This window comes from Notamacropus eugenii, chromosome 3 (genome assembly GCF_028372415.1).
Source record: "Notamacropus eugenii isolate mMacEug1 chromosome 3, mMacEug1.pri_v2, whole genome shotgun sequence".
Classification (NCBI taxonomy): Eukaryota; Metazoa; Chordata; class Mammalia; order Diprotodontia; family Macropodidae; genus Notamacropus; species Notamacropus eugenii.
The window spans coordinates 485,473,764-485,492,738 of NC_092874.1; the positions used below are offsets into that span (position 1 = coordinate 485,473,764).

Below are 18,975 nucleotides of genomic sequence, written 5' to 3' on the forward strand. Positions count from 1 at the left end.
CTGTCTGCCTTGGTTTACTCATCTGTAGAATGGGGTTCATAATAGCACTACTTCCCAGAGTCCTCAGCATCAAATGAAATCCTATTTGTAAAGCGCCTAGTCAACCTTAAAGCTCTCTTCTCAGTGTTTGCTCTTGAAAGACTAAGTCAGATTTGTCCATGGCCCCTCAGCTGCTTGAGCTTGGGAGGTGGCTCAGGGTGGCCCGTAGAGATTTGGGAATCACCTGAACCCCCAATTGGTGAAGAGGCCACAGATAATAACGCTACCTTTGAAATTTGCAGAGTGCTTTATTCGTGGTACCAAACTCAGATAGAAACAGGGGGCATTATGTTGGAGGGGATGTGGGAAAACCAGGACACTAATGCATTGTTGGTGGAGTTGTGATCTGATCCAGTCATTCTGGAGAGCAATTTGGAACTCTGCCCAAAGGGCTGGAGAACTGTGCGTACCCTTCGATCCAGCAACACCACTACCAGGTCAGTATCCCAAAGACATCCACAAAAACGCAAAGAATTGGAAATCAAAGGGATACCTGCTCATTGGGAAATTGCTGGACAAGTTGTGGTATGTGATTATGGTGCTGTAAGAACTGATGAGCAGGCACATTTCAGAAAAACCTGGAAAGACTTAAATGAACTGATGCAAAGTGTAGTGCAGAACCAGAACGTGAAGTAACAGCGACATTGTTTGATGAATTGTGAATGGCTTAGCCATTCTCAGCAATGCAGTGATCCAAGACAGTCCCAAGGCACTGATGATGAAGCTGCCTCTCCGCCTTCAGAGAAAGCACTGACATCGGAGCAGCCTGGAGCAGCCTGGCTTTCACTTTCTTCCATTTTTTTCTTTTATACGAGTCTTCTTATACAAAATGACTAACATGGAAATGTTCTGCGTAATCGCACACATATACCCTATATCTGGTTGCTTGCCATCTAAGGGAGGGAAAAATATGGAACTCAAAACTGTAAATGAAAAGGTTAAAAACAATTGGGGGAAAAAAAACAGCGGTCACTAAGGTGCACTGGAGAGGATCCCTGGCTTAGAATCCCACCTACTAGCATTGTTGTTCAGTCATGTCTGGCTCTTTGTGGCCCCATTTGGGGTTTCCTTGGCAGAGATATTGGAGGGGTTTGCCATTTTGTTCTCCAGCTCATCTACGTATGAGGAAACTGAGGCAGACAGGGTAAAGTGACATGCCCAGGGTCACACAGCTAGGAAGTGTCTGAGGCTGAATTTGAACTCAGGTCTTACTAACTCCAGGCCTGGCACTCAGTCCACTTTGCCACTTTAGCATTATCTATGTTCTAGTGTATTTTCACTTCTCCTGTTCATCATTTCCCAGTAATGTTTTAATCGGGTTCTGGTATACTGGGACACCTCCGCTTACCATGATTCTCTTTGGAGCTCCGAGCAGCTGTGTGCAATAGGAGCTAGAGAAGAGAGGACTGCAGTGTATGAAAGTGAAGTAGTGGGCCAAGGGCCTTGCAGCTCCTAATGTCAGGGGCAGGATCTGAACCTGGGTCTTCCTGACTCCAGGTTCAGCAGTCCACTGAACCAGGAGGCCTTTCACTCTGAGACCCAAAGTGGGAATGGGGTGGGGGTGGGGAATACTGATGTTTAGGAAAAGGTGTACCAGGTGTAATCAAACACAAGAGAAAGTGAAGAGAGCTGTGTCCTGAGAGCTGTGCTGGTGGAGCCCCATGGGCTCCGGGCTTGCCATGTAATCAGGGCTCAGCCAGCTCATGTCCATAAAGAGAGGCCTTGACAGCTGTGACGAGAGCAGGTTCAGGCTAGCGATGAAACAGACCAGGAGCTTGAGACCCAGCTGCGGGACGGTGAGACTGCCAGGCCAGGAAAGCTGGATGTTTGTTTAAAAGGATAGTGGAGACCTGGGGCATGTGTGTAGGTGGGTTAGAAGGAGCCAGTGGGCAAAGAGACTGAAGTGGACAAGAAAAGGGGTAGGGGGAGGCAGGGGCGATGAGATCAAGGGCACAAGTTGAGGGTTTAATGAAGAGCATTGAGCACTTGAAGATTCACAAAATGCTTAGAAATAGCCTCACAACAATCCTATTTTACAGATGAGGAAAATGAGGCAGGTTTAGTGCCTTGTTCAGAGCCCACAACTAGCAAATACCTGAGTTGACTGTGGCAAGAAGATGGCAGCATGTGAAGGTAGGGGGCACAGGCATAGGGGCTCAGGTGGAGATAGGAAGCCTGGCTGCCTTCGGTGGAGAAGAATCAGAGCTGGCATTTAGGAGCACGCTGACAGGTGTGCCGGGTGCTCTGCAGCTCTCCCCTCATTTAATGGTCACATTAACCTTCATTAGGCTCACTTGGCCCCTTGGATTGGAGGGCAGACAGGTAGGGCCTCCCAGAGCATTGCTCACCTGCTGGCTCTGCTTCCACCTTCAACATCCTCCTAGGAAATGTGCCAGATACTCTGCCCTCTCTTGAGGGCAGACACCACAGGGCCTGGCTCATAGTAGATGCTTACCAGTGTTTGCTTTTAGCTAAAATAGGGAGTAGAGTACTGAGGGGGCTTTGCGGGAGGAGAGCAGAAGTTGTTGCGTGATGGTGGCAAAGGAACAGTGGAGAGGTAGAAGGGAAGGAAGAGCTAGACCTGGACTGTGGTGTGGGGGAGGAGCATCACTGGCAGAGGAGCCAGCCTCCAGGAATGGAGCTTCCATGAGGAGAGCTAGGAGGAAGGGGGGCAGTTTGCTAACACATATTGAGTTGGGGGTCGGCAGAGGAGCACCTGGGCTAGGGAGGAAGTGTGCATAGAGATGACTAGACATTGCTTTTCCCCTCAACAGGTAGACTCAGAAATCCAGGGCTAGCCGGGAATCTGTTTGGCAAACTCAAGATGAGGGGTGGCATTTTTAGCAGTTTGCCAGGAAGAGATCTGTGGCTGTAGCGGCCTCCTATCTTGGGATGAGTCCACGACTGAGTTTGGCCTGGGACCTCAGACTTCGTTGAGAGAGGCCCAGATAGCCAGAGGCCCTCTGCTCTCTGCCCACTTCAGGAGAGTTGTTTCTGGGAGGACATTGATAAGCCAGAAAGGTTGAGAGGTGGGCAGAGCTGCTGAAGGAGCTGTCAATACTGAGCCGGAAGGACATGACAGCTGTCTCCTCTTGGAAGCATTTCACACTCATTGTGTTTCAGCCCCAGAGACAAGAACAGGCCATGCGCGGGGTAGATGTGGAGAAGGGACAAATTGGAGCTGAATGTTGGGAAGGCTGTCCTCATGGAGGGGGCTGCCAGGGACTGGCTGGCACTGAGAATCAGCGAGGAGGCTTCAGGCCCTTCCCACCTGAGATCTTTGACTGGCAGAATGCACGCTTGAATGATCTTAGGGAAGTGCAGGTTAGGACGCTGCTGCTGCTTTGCTTGATGACTTAGGAAGTTAGGAGCAGTAAAGTAAAAGGGGAGCCCAAGTTTGGGCACTTGGGGTTCAGAAGTTTCTTTTTCCATTAATGGAATTGTAAAAAATTAAATATACACTTCCCCCCAAAAAACTTGCAGGTCAGCATTTCAGTAAGAGTGTCGGCTCTAAGGAGTTATTCTTGTCTCCTGGAGAGATGTTGATCTGCTGCCTGTGTTATGTTATCTGTGATCTCTCTTGAGCATCTGCCAAGTGCAGGCAAGCCAGATAACTTGGGAATAATGTTTTGTTCGTGCAGTATAATGGTGGTATTTTGGCCATCTGGGAACAACCTGTTAATCCTGCGTACCCTGCCCAGGCCTACGTCCCTCCAAATTCCACTTCACAAAGAGAGGGTGGTCCTCTCTTGACCAGCCTCCCCCACAAGCGCTGGGCCATTGTACATCAGATCTTTAGGTCCTAACCCCTAAAAGGGTCAGCTTGTCTCTGGTTCATACCCCCTCTCCCCCAGAGTTTAATCTGAGAAAATATAAAAATAAAATCTAAGTGTGGCATGCCTGTTTCCTCAAGTGTGGGTAAAAGGTCTCTCATTTTTGTACAGGCTCCTTAAACAATCTAGCTTTTATTTCACCCATCACAGAAACTGCTTAAGACTCAAAGGACTCCTTGGATCTGATACTGGAACAGAAAACCCTCTGAGAACCTCACCCTGGGGAAGGGAAGATGTCTTGGGATGAGTTCCCATCCACTTTGGTCCTTGTGACCTGCAAGGTCTCATTTGGTCCTGAACTGCTGGCTTTCCTGCTGTTGCTCAGACTTCAATATTGTGAGCTCTTCAGGCTGGGAGCCATCGCTTGCTTCCCCCACCTAGAACTCATGCCCTTCAGCCCCCATTTCCTTCCACATTCAGCTCAAGCACTTCTCTCCATGAAGCCTCTCTTATCCTCTTCTCCTTGCCTGCCCCAGGGCTCTGTCCCACAGTCACCTTCTCTCTTCGGCATGTTATATGACACTCCCTGAGAGAGCATGCTCCTTGTAGGCAGGCATTTCCTCATCTTGGTCTCTGTTTTCCCAGGGCCTAGGGCACAATAGATATTACCGTCTTTTGCGGAGGAGGCCACCATGATTTCTTTGGGTACGGGTATACACTGCAAGGGGGTCCAGGATCTCCTGCTAATGGTCTTTCTCCAGTTTCATATAAGAAGTTGTTTGTGATTCGTAGTCTTAGTGCCAGGACTTGCTCAGGCTCACCAGTCTGGACCACTTTGTTTCAGAGGCAGAACCCAAACCCAGGTCCTTCTGGCCCTTTCTCTAGTCTGCCACTCGCTCTCTCATGATGCTGAAAAAAATGTTGCTTGTTTTCAAGGTTAGAGCAGGCAGTCATAGAACCTAAGCATTAGAAGGGTTCTTGGACACCATGTAGAGCGACCCAGTGTGATACTGACCATTGGGCTGCATTGTTGACAAGTATCCTCTCAGCCCTCTAGACCTTGCTTCTAGGATCTGTCCGTCCTGTGGCCAGGCTTCCCCATCCTTTACCTTTCAGATTGGATTTCATCACCCTACGGAAGCCCGCTGTTGGGTCCTTATCCACAACCCTCCTAACTCTCTGTCATCTCCCCGCTTCCGGTCAGCTCTTCCATAGCCTCCTATCCTGTATGACCTAGGGGCAAGCAGAGAGCCCTCCCAAGAGGAGGTCAGTCTCCATTCATGGTTATTCTTTGGGTCTGCTCATTTAAGCGGTCCCACTTCCAGGGAAGTGTGCCTGTCCTGGAGCTTTCCAGACTGTCCACAAAGAATGCATGAGAGACTTTATTAAAAGCTTGGTGAATCTAGTGGTTCTGTTTCTGCTGCAATGCCCTGATGTTCTAGTTCTCGGTCCCTGTCCAGTATGACTTGTTCCTACTGATAAACCCTTCCCCTTCTGAAACTCGTTGATTATGAGTTTAGTTTTTAAAAGATTGAAGGAGGGAGAGGAGAGGGGTAAAACAAATAGAAGTGAAAATATGAAAGAGCAATGTGTTTATGAGATTGACTTGGTCCTGTTATCTACGAAATATCATTGCCATTCGGTTCTCAGACGTTTTTTCCATCTTGGCCCAAATTTACATACCCTTTTTGTGTCAAAGCTGTATGAAACTGAGCATGTCTGTGCAGTGGGTTCAGTGAAAGGTCAGCTTCAGGAATGTCGTTTCCAGCATCCATTTGTGTAGTTCACTAAAGGTTGAATGAGAACAATCAGGGATCACTGAGACTTGGCCCTCTGATACAAGTGGAGAAGAGAATCCGGGCATGCACATTTACGGGTTTTCCAAGGGAGTGCACCTTCAGACACCTTTCCGCTTTCTGCATCATAAGAAAACACTCACCACTCTGTCCGCTTTTAGATTGGAGGGTCCTTTTGGTAATGATGGTCAAGTTCGTTATTTTAGTGTCAGCGAGAAGGCAGCCTCTGTGAGACTGGAATTGTTGACGTCACGTATCGCTTGGATGGCTGTGTTGGGAGAGGCAGTTAGGTGGCACCCTGGATGGAGGCTCTGGGTCGCAGGTCAGGGGGACACGTTCAGATCCAGCCTCAGACTTACTAGCTGGGTGACCCTGGGCAAGTCCCTCAGCCTCAGTTGGTCTCAGTTTCCTCACCTAAAAAATGGGGCTAAAATAATAGGACCTGCTTCCCAGGGGGCCTGTGAGGATCAGATGAGATCATATTTATAAAGCACTTGGCAGAGGACTTGGCACACAGTAGGTGCTTTATGGAAATGCACACTACTCTCATCATTGTTATTATTAGCTGTCAGTAACAGTCATTAAATCGGGCTTGGAATGACAGAGTAATGAAGTGATGTAAAGATGTCCCATGAAGTCATTCAGATGTTGTAACTACACCCCGTCTGACTTAATGTTTTGAATCCAGCTGGTACACTTCCTCCCTAACAGGCCTGCCCAGTTTTACTTCTGTGGTTCTAATGCTGCTCCCAGTATTTTCTCAACTAATTTGTGTGTGTGGAGCCAGTTAATGGCGTTAGGCCCTGCTTGTATCTGCGGATTTTCTGACACTGTGAAAGGGATATTTGTTTAACAGTTTGTTAACTAGGGATGTTATTTGCAGCTGTGAAGTTGTATAATTAGAGAAAGCTGAATTCTTCTCTTTGTCCCATCTTGCAGTCTACAAAGGATCAAAGACTGGTGTATTCTGGCCGACTGCTTCCTGATCATCTGAAGCTGAAAGATATTGTCAGAAAAGTAAGGTCTTCTTCCAGCATGGTTTGATAAGTTTGTTTAATACATTTCTTTTTGAAAGGGGCCATGTTCTGAATGGGAATAGGTTTCCAACTTTTAGTTTCTCATTTTTAAAGAACCTGAAGTTATTTCTTTAGAATAATATGGCAAGGAAGGAGAAAGAGTATTCTTGAAGCCATAATAGGAAGCCATCAGATTAGTTTGCTAACTAGTCAACAAGGTATACATTTCATAGCCAACTGTGGAATGGTATTGCCACGTACATGCCTATTCATATATGTGTGGGGAAGAAAAGTGACCTTTTTGACATAAAAAGGTCATGACTGTCATGAAGGGGTACAGGCATGGTTTTTCTCCTGGTAATGAATTTGGATTGATCCGCCCAAATTACCTTATCTGATTTCTCCATGTGACCAATGAGAGATCCTGAGACAGCTCAGTGGTACTGAATATAGGTAGAAATGAAATGAAATCCCATTAGTCATTACCCGAATCCGACTTTTTAACTTGACCCTTAACAAGGTTGACGAGCTGAGATACAGATTACTATGTAGGGGAGCCAAATATGACTCTAATTTGAGGGGATACTTTGTTATGTATGGAACTCCTGGTTTGATACTCCCAAATATTCTTTATTTGTGGCAATCATGAAGGTCACGGAGGGCTATGTGTGGCTCCTGAGATCTTTGGCTTGAAAGAGTACTTCCTGGTGGGTGCCAGGCCAGTGCTCTTGTGTCTGCCCATCCCTGACTCTCAGGACAAGGGCGCAGCTGTGGTGATAGCTGAGATCTAACACCCTGAGGGCTCACTGTGGAAGAGGATCCCGGCTCTATGGCTCAAAGGGACCTCCAAAGTCACTTAGCTTACTTCATTCCCCTCCCCTCCAAATTCAGTGAGCTGCCTCCAGGCACACAGGGAGTCCATGGGCATCAGAAACAGTCCTGGATCCCAGGTGCTCTGCTCCCAGGGCCAGTGTCCTTTCTCTGCCTCTTTGGAAATGCATTTCTGTGGCTTGGGATAAGCTTGGATCCCAAATAGCCACTGCCCCATGAGATGGCCAAATTCCAAGGCTTGGGCTTTGGTAAGACCTCACAGCCTTTTGGCACTTGACCCCACTGCCTAGTAGCAGATTCCCCTGTCCTTCCAGCTCTTTTCTCCTTGCCATTCTTGGTGACTGTTTGCACCTACCATTTCTCCGCTTCCTTCTTTCCCTCCTATTCTTTTCTCCTTTTTTTAATATGGTTTCCCTTTGTCTCTTTTTCAGTGCTTGCTCTGTAGGTCTGAGTAGCTGCACTGTAGTATCCATAGGGTCATAGACAGTTGAGAGCTGGAAGGGGTCTTAAAGGCCTCTAGTCCAGCTCTCTCCACCCCTCCCCTTTACATTATTGATGAGGCCCACTCAGGCAGGCTTGGGATGTGACCCCCCAGCCTCTGATTCCACCTCATTCAGATTCCAGGGGAAAGCATTTGCCTGCCCTCTTCTACTAGCTGATCAGTTTATAGATTTTTTTTTTTCCCCTGTTCAAGTGAGGGGAGAGATACGGGGGCCTTTGAATAGTTTTATACCAGATATCACGGACTTTCTAGCGAAGATTTATGGCAGCCTCTGTCTCCAAGTGACCTGCTGCCAACTAAAGCCTGGAGAAGGTCATTTAAATGGAAATAATTTGCACTTCTTTCCTAATTATAGTTTACATGCATTGCTTGCATAACTGGAATATGCATGCTCCCCAAAGTGACAGGATGTCAGCTTTGATTTTCGGGGACTGGAGGTGTTTCTGATGGTGAAACCACAGATTGGCAGCAGTACTTGGGAAACCACAGTCTGTTGTGAGATGCTGTAGGGCCTCTCTTCAGGTTCAGAAGAGTGGGAGCTGGGAGGCCCAAGGGAGAGCCTGGAAGGTCAGGAAGCACCGCTTCGCTCACTCAGCTGCTCTCACCCAACCTTTCGGACAACAGGCTTCTGAGGGTTGTTTGGTCATCTCCACTTCATTTCATTTCAGCAAGATGAATATCATATGATCCATCTGGTCTGCGCTTCTCGAACTCCTCCCAGTTCCCCACAGGCCAGCAGCCGGAGAGGCAGCGAAGAGGCCTTGACCTCCAACAGCAGCTATGTGAGTGTTTTGCTGGCAAGGGGTGGCATGAGTGGGGAGTGGGACCATGGGCAACCCTTCCCAGCACCACTTGGGGGCACATCCTGCAAGGATCCTTTCCTCACTCCCTGGTCGGTCAGGAGCGCCCACCCTCCCCAAATTCCTTGGACCTGCTATTCTCCTCTAAGAGAGCTTCAGTGCTGTGAGGCCAGGGCCCCTTTTATTTTGTATTCATGTCCCTGGGACCTGACACAGTGTGGGGAGCTCAGTAGACACTTCCTTAGCTGGGGATCCCCTGGGGAGCCTAACTTTCTCGATGCCCTAGGGAAAGTGCTCTGGGTTCATGACAGGTGGTTAATTTGCAGGCACTTATTTAATACTTAACTTTATTAGATGCTGCTTTTGGGGGGATTCAAGGGTCCGGATTTCCTTTTTAATGTTAATCTGCCTTGTCCTCAGAAGGGCAGTGTCTGTACCCAACTGTACTAGCTGTTGGCTGCGATACCCTCTGCTGCCAGGCTTCCCCAGGAAGGGATCACTGTGTATCCTAACGAATTTAGGCCAGGGTTGTTGCAGTCTCTGGTTTTGTGGCGCCAGAGTTGTTTCAGATGAATTCAGAGAGTATAATGAAGTTCCTAAACCAAAATGAGTTCCAATTTGCTTTGACTAAAATCAGACTCACACAGAAACTTTGGAGTCGGGTTGTCCCCAAACCTGACAAAAGTAGGGGATTGATTGTTATCTAAGAGCTTCTCCCTCGGCAGGCCTGAGCTGCTGTTTCCATCCATCCCAGAGGAGACTGTGGGCCCACATAGGCCTATCCCCTCCATCCCCCAGGGAAGGGGCATTCCCATTTACTCTTCCAGATAGGTAGCTCATTCATTTTATTTCTTTCCCCAGGCCTTCACCAACTACTTGGTAGTTGTGTTTGTTTTTTTTTTAGTTTTCAACATTCACTTGTATAAGATTTTGAGTTCTAAATCTTCCCCCCTTCCCCAAGACAGCAGGGGTGCAATCTGATACAGATTGTACATGGATAATCATATTAAATGTATTTACCCATTATTGTGAAAGAAGAACCAAAACAAAAGAGAAAAACTATGAGAAGGAAAAAAAGAGCAAATAATCTGCTTCAATCTGCATTCCCACTCCACGGGCCTCTCTCTGGATGTGGATAGAGATAGCATTTTCCATCAGGGGTCTTTTGGAATTAGTTCTCTCATTTTAATGAGTATGTCTCTCTGAATCTTTGGCTGTTGCTTATCAGGGTCTTCCAGTCTCTGGCATAGGCTTACTCAAGATAATGCTGAAGGGCTGAGTAAGGGCTGAGTACGTGCTGAGTAGGGGCCGACTTTGGGTGAATTCTGTACCTAGTACTAGAGGTAGCTGCCATCGCAGCCATAAGCCCAGCCTTTCCCCAGGATCCCCCCCTCCCCCCACCCCATACACAGGGCATCATCAGCACAGACTTTCAGGGAGAGACTGCCCACAGCTGCCTCACTTGGCTGCAGAGTGCCCACCTGGCATGCTCTCCTCCTCAGGTCCACCGCTGTCCAGTGCCAGGATCAGTCACTGCCCTCCTTGGGCACTTCACCTCCTGTGAAGGTCTGCCTTCCCTACCTCTTCCTGGAGGATGAGGCTTACTTTGGCTTGCTGGGTAAACTCAGTGGAGGACCATTTGGGGTCCACCCCACATGGCTGGCACCTTCTCCTGAGGCATCTCTCCCAGGCACACTTTGTCTTTCCTCTTGGCCAGACTTTGTGTCCTTTGAAACCTTTAGGGCCGTGTAGCACAGATTGACTGACTCTGGCCTTCCTGGGCATGTCCATCTGAAGCTTCTTTGTACCTTGTAAGCCAGGTCCTTTCCCTGCCATCCTTAGAGTCGGGTGGGTGCAGCCAGGGCTGGAGCAGGAGAGCCCTGGACTTGATTCCTTCCCCCTGGGCTCCTGCTCTGGAAAGTGAAGTTGTTGGATTAGTCTCTCAGGCGTCCCCGGGGGTGTGAGGACGTCAGCCGGGCTGAAGTTGCCAGAACCCTTGCAGTTCTGCTGGCTCCTGGCCAGCCAGCTATGTCCCATCCACTGTCCTCCTAGCAGGAGGGGGATGGAGGAGAGGGTAGGATTCCCCAAATTGCTGCCAGGCTGCCCTGGCCTCATGCAGACAGATGCTGAAGAGGCTGCTGGCCCCTTCCCTCTTCCCCTGCTTCTTTTTTTCCTCTTCTTGGTTGGTGACTGTCTTCCTTAATGGAGCAGGTCACCTCCCTTTTCTTCCCCTGCTCCCAAGCCCTAGTCCTGAGAGACCCAAAAATGATGTATTCCAAGAGCTAACAGTCTCTGTGGACCCTGGAACTGTGAGGTACTGTGTAGGCCATCTGATAGATTAGGAGACTGAGGCCTGAGGAAGGAAAATGGCTTGGCTCAGGTCACCCAGCGAGTCAGGGAGCCGACCCTTGTGCTGGACCTCTCCCCGATGCTGCGGACCTTAGTGATCAGGACAGGCCTGACGTGTGGCCAGTCCACTTCCTACCCCTTTGGAGAACATTGCCATCTCTGATGTCCTCATGGAAAGTCTTCTCCCGTTCATTGAGACCCTGCTGAGCTTAGCAGGCTTTACGTTCTCAAGTCCTTTGACAAGATTTCCCAGCTCAGGATGACTGTTAGTTGGTGGAATGAATCTTGACACCTTGTGTATCAGCAAGGATCCCAGCACACACAGGAGGGCTGCTGCACAGGTTCTTTGATCTGCTTTTCTAAAAGGAAAGGCAACTTTTGAGGGTTCAGTGATCTACTTTAATCAAGCATGTAGCTCATTCCCTTAGTTCAGGGGGAAAAGTCAGCACGCTGAACTTCAGAGAAAATACAAGCAGAAAGACCACCAGACAGGGGTCTCAACTCTCTGATCATAGACAATGCATGCATCATTACCAGAGAGAGAAGCACCAACTTCTGGGTTTTCAGAGGGGTGGGGTTGGGGGGACTTCTTAAAATGGTTGCCCAGAGTCTTCTCTGGCACAGAACCTTCTTCCAAAAAATAAACCCCAAACAAAACCTCACCTGACAGTTTGTATACTCTTTTCCTGGGCTGGAGGGCCTCATTAGAAATTAACAGAAAGTATCTGAGGTCTATTAATGGGTGGGGAAGATCTTTAACTCTTCCCGCCATTAACCTTATACCTTGTTAAAGACCATCATCTCTTTTGGAGTCTGAGTGTGGTGGTGTTTTCACCTTGTTTTGGGGGTGCACATCAGAATAGTTTTGAGGGACTCGGAGCTTGTTTCTTGTCATGGAGCTTTCTTCCTCAAACAGAGGAACCCTAACCCCCTTCTCCTGTCTTTGAAGAGTAAAGACAGCCCTTGTCAAGACTGTGGAAAGGACCAGGGCTGGGCCTTCATGGAGACCACTGCCTCCACCATTGTACACAGATGGATAAAGTGGTCCTGTCAGTGCTGCTGCAGTCAAGGGCTAGGGGAGCTGCTCTGACTGCCTGCTCCTTTCTCCACTCAGCTCCTGTGCCTCTCACCCATCTACCCACTAACTCCGTAACTGCTGAATGCGAGACTCCCGCCACATAGGACAGGTGGCGTCCAAGGCCTAGCTTTGCCATGACATTCGCACTTTCCCCAGGCCCCAAGCATCCGTTTGGTTTTCAGTAGATGCCCATCCACTGGGGACTGGCTAAATGAGATGGGGTCTGTGAATGTCATGGATCATCCCTGTGCTTTAAGGGTGAGTTCAGAGACATGAGGAAAGATGTAGGTGAACTGAGACACGTTGGGGGACACAGCAGGAATGCAGACAGCAAGAATTTGACCACTTTCAGGGAGGACCTTCGTGCCCTGAGGAAAGCCCTACCATGGGAAAGTGCCACAGACACTCGGAAGCGGGGCTCTCCCCACCCCCGCTATCATGCCCGGAAGCTACCCTCTCAGACATGCCATTTGTTCTGTCCTGTGTCTTCTCCCTGAGCATAACAAAGAGTGGAATTCCCAGTTATCAGCTGCTGGACACAGATGTGCAGGGGGACCCCCCCAGACAGACGTTCCATGGTTGGTCAGGCAGGCAGTTAGCATCCCCTGCCTCTCCCCAATTCGTGGCCCCATGGACAGACCTTATTGAGCTGGTTACAGTTCTTGAACTGAGTGAAAGCCTTTGATAGAAGGAGCCTTCCTCCTTCACCAGCTCCTGCATCCATGATGAAGACCTTGTTTGGGTGTGTTTAGCACTCTGATAGAGCTGTTGGAGCATGATAGGATCACTTGTACTGTAAGGTACAGACATAATCCCTAGGATTGCTATGAAACAAACTTAACTTGAAAAACATCCAAATTGTATTTTAAGAGTTCAGATAATTCGGGATCATCAACTCTGTCTTCAAGTCAAGAGTCCTTGACTCCCACAGCCAGTTCTGCCTCTGAAGGACTAAGGTACCGGAACTCACCACAAGCACCAGCCAATCCCGAGCAAAGCCTTCAGTTCCCGTATGTCGTGCAAGGGTAAGTGGTTGGGCCTCTGAACATTTTTGAACAGCATTTTGGGCCCCTGGGGGAGATGGGAGAGATGATTGAGATGATCAGCTGCACCTTACCCTCTCGCCAGGAATTGGGGAAGTTTTGTCCTTGTATGTCCAGGGCCTGGCATTTGAGATTGCCAGGGGCAGCCACAGTGTCCAAAGCTGGGCTGGAATCAGGTAGTCTTGAGTTCAAGTTTGGCCTCAGGGTCACCCAGTTAGTAAGCACCTGAGCTAGCCTTCTCCCTTGCGTTGGACTCCTTTTTGTGAGGGTGAAATGAGATAATATTTTTAAAGCACTTTGAAATCTTGAAGGAGGGAAGTAGGCACTATACCAAGTACTTTACAGCTGTCTCATTTGATCCTTAAGTGAAGGTGTGCTTCGTAGGGAACTCCCAAGTGAGGAAATGCCATCTACCAAGGCAGAACCACATCGCTTCACCAACTTAGTTATGGTGGCTTGAGGGGCTGTGCCCAAGGGCACAGAACCTGGACTTGCCATAGGCAGGACCTGAATCCAGGGCATGGGGACATCAAGACCAGCTCTTCATGCACATGCCTTACAGCCTCACATGTCGAATGTTGTTACCGCATGCATGTGTGCACATACACACACATGTACACATTCATGCATGTGCACCTCACACCCACTTGGGAAGGCAAGGACAGAGAGTACCTGATGTGGATATAACCCTTTATGCTTATTTATTTGTGGTTTTATTTTCAATTATTCAAGCACTTAAATTGTTATACTTTGAGAATGATTTTATGGTTTACTTGTCAAATCTGATAAAATCCCCAGGACAAGATGGATGACAGAAAATGTGTCAGCCACTCATCCTGTCCAGTGTTGGTGTCCTGGGGAGAGCACCCGTGGGGAAAGTTTCCCAAGAATTCCATTGTAGCTTTCGACCTAACACTAGGAAGAATTGCTTGTCTCATCCGCCAAAGGCCAGGGCCGTTTCTCAAGCTGCCAGTTCAGGGGGCAGTAGTTAGGGAGTGTGTGTGGACCAGGATTCTGTCTACAAACAAAATGATCATTTCCTGGGTTTCTCTTGGGTTGGTTATTCTCTTTAAAGTAAATGCAGCAGGAGAAACAGCCACAGACAATCAAAATTTGAAGAAGAAAAAGAATCTAAGAGCTGAGGGACTTGTGCCCTGAGTCAGGAACTTGGCAGGCCAGTGGATGTACCCATGGAAGGAAAGAAAGTTGAATCTACACTTTCTCTCGTCTCTCTGGTGAGGCTGCGGAGAATGAAGTGTCTGCCATGGGGCCAGGGGCGCCACCAAGAGAGGAGGAAAGTAATGAAGGTTGGCACCTCCCTGGGCATGGTCACCAAGGCAACCATGGGTGGACTTGCAAGAAAAGGACAGAGGTCTCCTGCCTTCTCAGAGCCAATTGATGTTCACAGGTGTGAATGATAGTGTCGTCATGGTTGTTGGCCTTTCAGAAGGGAAGGGCAGGTATGAGAAGGGACCAGTTGGTTGAGATGTCTGACTCCTGGAGTTAGATATGTGGAGTACAGACCTACGAAGGATGAGTTCTTGGCATGGTTGGAAGCATCTGGCAGGAGATGGTAAAGACTTCTGAAGGGGGAAGGAGAAAAGTGCCCACAGGCATTCAAACCAGATGCCATAGGAGCAGAGAGAGACACCGTTTAGGCCTGCTCTGAGAAGGAGATGACTTACCTGTTTGGTGGCCACCATGCAGGTGGGTAAGTGCATAGGAGCTGCCGGAGAGAGCTGAGCCTCTGAGGATGCAAGGACTAGCTCTTCTTAGGGTCTGGTTTTTTCCTTTTCAAATGTTTTTTACCCAATTAACAAGAATTTATTTTCTTTCTCACCCCATTCTCCCACCTCAAAAAGCGGGGAGAACTTCTCTCACGAGAGAGAGCGTTAAACAAAATGAATTCCTTCATTGGCCATGTCCAGAAGTTCCCTCTCCTTTTGTATCTGGAGTCCATCACTTTTCTGTTAGGAGATAGGTTTCCACCTCCTCAGTCCTTTGGCTTCCTGATTGGTTACTGCATAGATCAGTGTTCTGAAACCTTTTCAGGTTTTGTCAGTGCACTGTTATTGTATCAGTTGTTCTCCTGGTGCTGTTCATGTCACTGTGATCGATTCTAACCCTAAATTACAAGTCTTCTCTGGTTTCTCTGAAACAACCCCCGTCATCATTCCATATGGCACAATACTGTGTCAGTCACTCCCAAATTAATGCCCCCCCCCCCTTAGTTTACTGCTGCAACGTGTGTGGTGGGTGTGCGCCTAGGTTTCTGACTTAAGGCAGGTTGCTCTCCAGAATGTCTGAATCAGCTGTGCCTGAGTGTGCCTGTGTTCCCACAGCCCCTCCAGCACTTGTCATATTAGCCAGTTTGATGGGTGTGAGGCAGCACCTTGAGAATTGTTTTAATTTGCATTTCTCTAATTATTGATGATTGGAGGGTTTTGGGTTTCTTTGCATCTAACTTAGATAGCTTGGAAGTTATCTCCTTTGACCATTTGTTGGAGGAACACTGGCTTCACTTGGATCAGTCTTGCTGCCTTCTTGAGGCATGTATCTAATTGATGGGCACACATTTTCCTTCCAGAAGGAACCCAGGAAGCATTGTAAGAGTGCTGCCAAAAATGTAACCTGTTGGCCATCTAGTGGCTTCATCTCCTTTCTCCATTGAAGGCAGATGCACATTTGGGAAGTTAGTAGCTGCTTAGAAAGTAATACAAGAATATAATTTGCCCTCATCCTGGAAAGCAGGCCCTGTGGAGAAGGAAAGTGAGCCAACTGTCCCTGGCAGGCAGCAAGGATCCCTGAGCAAGAGACCAGAGGTAGAATGTGTCAGGGGTGTGAGACCACCTCCATCACCTCAACTACCAGCTCTCCTGCCACGCTCATGGAGAATGTTCAGAACCCTGACCCCTAATGGTGCCTTGATGATCGTTCCCTGCTTCTAGCCCATGCTCCAGACCCAGACATGTTTGGGGGAGAAGCCACCCTGGAGAAGGGGCCAGTCTTCATCGTTACCACATCAACTACCAAGCAGCCACGGCCTAGGGCTGTGGAGCCCAAGTTGCTTCAGGAAGTCGCCCCGTACCCTGATCACTGGGCCTCTATTAGCCATCATCCTTGAAAGATGGAGTCCTAGTTACTGAAGATGTTCTGGGCCACAGTCTAACAGTGGAACCTCAGAAGTGGAGGCAGATTAGCAGAATGACATGAAAAAACCCTCAGCTTTGCTTCTTCACCCTGAAGTCTAGGAGTAGAAAGGGAGCTCTGAAGAGCAGAGGTGCTTTACTTTCACATTTGTATCCTGGTCCTTTCTTTGCACATCATAAGTGCCTAATAAATGCTTTTTTTCTACTTATTTACTTCTGGGCCCTTGCTTCAAACCTAGGATGAACAGGTTCCTGGTCAGAGATGAAATACAAAGACTGGTAGGGAGCCTTTTCCCTAGATTCTTAGGCTTTAAACCAAAGAGGAGAAATCTCCCTAAGGATCATAATAGCTGTGCATTTATGGAGTGCCTACTGTGTGCCTTTGACAATTATTGTCCCATTCAGGCGTCTTCATAGCCCTCGGAAGCAGCTGTGTGTTGTTTGTGCTAATTTAAGTGTGTTACAATGGAGCAATCCCTGGGAGAGACATGGAGAACTGAATTGTTTCTCGTGGCCGGCACCTGATTGAAACTGCTGTTGAGAAGGACATTCCTGTTCCACCCGATTACTGTTGGCTTCATGTGTAATATGACGGGGAACCCCAACGGCCTTGTACCTCAGGCCCTGGGGACGGCCCCGGTCTGCAGTCACGGCGAGGCATGAAGCCAGCACTAACCAGCAGGCTCACACCAAGCCTTAAATTTCCCATGGCCTGGCTCGAACTTCTTGTTGTAGCTGTTTTTGTTTTGTGTAATTTATTTTTAGTTTTCAACATTTCCCTCCATAAATTCCAAATTTCCTCCCTCCCTCCCCACAACAGCATGCGATCTTATATGGGCTCTACACATGCATTCATATTAAACACATCTTCACCTTGGTCATGCTGCATAGAAGAATTATAACAAATGGGAGAAACCATGAGAAAGAAAAAACAAAACAAAGGAAAGTAGTCTGCTTGGCTCTGCATTCAGACCCCATAGTTCTTTCTCTGGATGGCATTTTGGTCCTTGCGTGGCTGAGAAGGCTGTCAGTCAGCCCTCGAACACTGTGGCTGTGTGCAGTGTTCTCCTGCTTCTGCTCACTGCACTCAGCATCAGTTCCTTCAAGTCTTTCCAGGATTTTCCGAAGTCTGCCTGCTCGTCATTTCTTACAGCACAACGGTATTCCTTTACGTTCATACACCACAACTTGTCCAGCCATTCCCCAGTTAATGGGTGTCCCTTGCATTTCCAGTTCTCAACCACCACATATGCTACAAATATTTTTGTACATGTATAGCCTTTTTTAATGTTTTTATTGCTATCTTTGGGAGTTTTTACATCACCAAAATTTCCCCCAGTATTTGTCCCCTTCTGCTCCCAGAGAGCCATCCCATGTAACAGTAAAGAAAAAGACAAAATAATTGGTAATACTGAATAATGCATTGAGAAAGTCTAAGAAATGCGTTGAGAAAATATGTGCAGAAATTGCAGGGGCCCTCCCTTCATGCTGGGGAGGAAGAGGAGGCGGCCGAGTTCTCCTTTTCCATCTTTGGAGCCGCGTCTGTGGTTTATGTGTTTGTGCAGCACCGGGGGTGCTTCTGGGCTGCGCTCCTCCACTGACGCTGGTCACTGTCATCATATCCGTTGTTTTCCTGGTGCTCCTCACTTGACTCTGGCCTTTCTCACCACACAGTCAGATTCCTTGCCTTTCATGCCATCACCCTTCGATGAGAAGCCTTTCCTGCTTCTCCTCCTCCCCTCTGGGGCCTCCTTCTGGTGGGTGTATTTCTGGCTTGGACACCATGTATGCTTGTGTCCAGTGCTTCTCCATTAGACCTCGGGCTTCAGGAGAAAAGGCGCTCAGCGATGGTGATGTGCTCTTTGCCTCTCTTTGTATCCCTGGCATTTCATATTGGGCCTCGTACACAGTAGGTATTTAATAAGTGCTTGTTGATTGACTGTGATCACAAAAGGAGCTGCCAGGACAGACAGTTTCTAGTCTCTTAGTCACACCATTCCAGATCATTTGAGTTGTTTTTACTGATTCACAGCCCCGCCGCACCCCATTTTCAGTCTTAGCATCTTTTGTCACCTTCTCTCTGGCCCCAACTTTCTGCCATCGATTTGATGGCTAAAGTTGCCATTGTTAACATGGAGTAAGATAAACGAGAAGACAAGAGGCTTGGGGCGGGGGCCATCAGCACATGAATGTGGATCAGTTTCAGAACTCCTCCGGTGAGGACAGAGAAGGGGAATTTGGCATCATTTTTACCTTATTGTGTTTACATGTATGGCCAACAGTGGTGCCAGAAGGTGGAAATTGTTCAGTGTTCCCTGCATCTAGAGCTCCCCCTTCCTCCTTTTCTAGGTCTTTCCTTTCCCTCTCCCCCTCTTTCCCTTTTCTTTTCCTGCCTTTCTCCCCTCCCATTCCTTCCCCCTTCTTTCCTTCCTATTCCTCTCACCTTCTCTTCCCTCTCAGAAGGGAGCCACACTCAGTCAGTACTTTAATAGAGCAATAATCAAAGCATATTTTTAGATTCAGAGAATTGGGGAATCCATAAATCTCAGTAGTTCTTGCTGATGTAAACAATTGATCTGTCTTCAGTTCACCATCACAA

The 18,975-nt window shown here is 48.2% G+C and overlaps 1 protein-coding gene across 2 annotated transcripts in view; it reads left to right on the top strand.

Moving 5' to 3' along the window:
* Window positions 1-18,975, top strand: part of HERPUD2 (HERPUD family member 2) — a 32,278-nt gene that overhangs the window by 5,445 nt on the left and 7,858 nt on the right. For both annotated transcript variants that reach the window (XM_072599151.1, XM_072599152.1), the window contains exons 2-4: window positions 6,548-6,625; window positions 8,626-8,739; window positions 13,055-13,209. In XM_072599151.1, coding sequence (XP_072455252.1) covers window positions 6,548-6,625; window positions 8,626-8,739; window positions 13,055-13,209 — 347 coding nt within the window. The remainder of the gene's footprint in view (window positions 1-6,547; window positions 6,626-8,625; window positions 8,740-13,054; window positions 13,210-18,975) is intronic.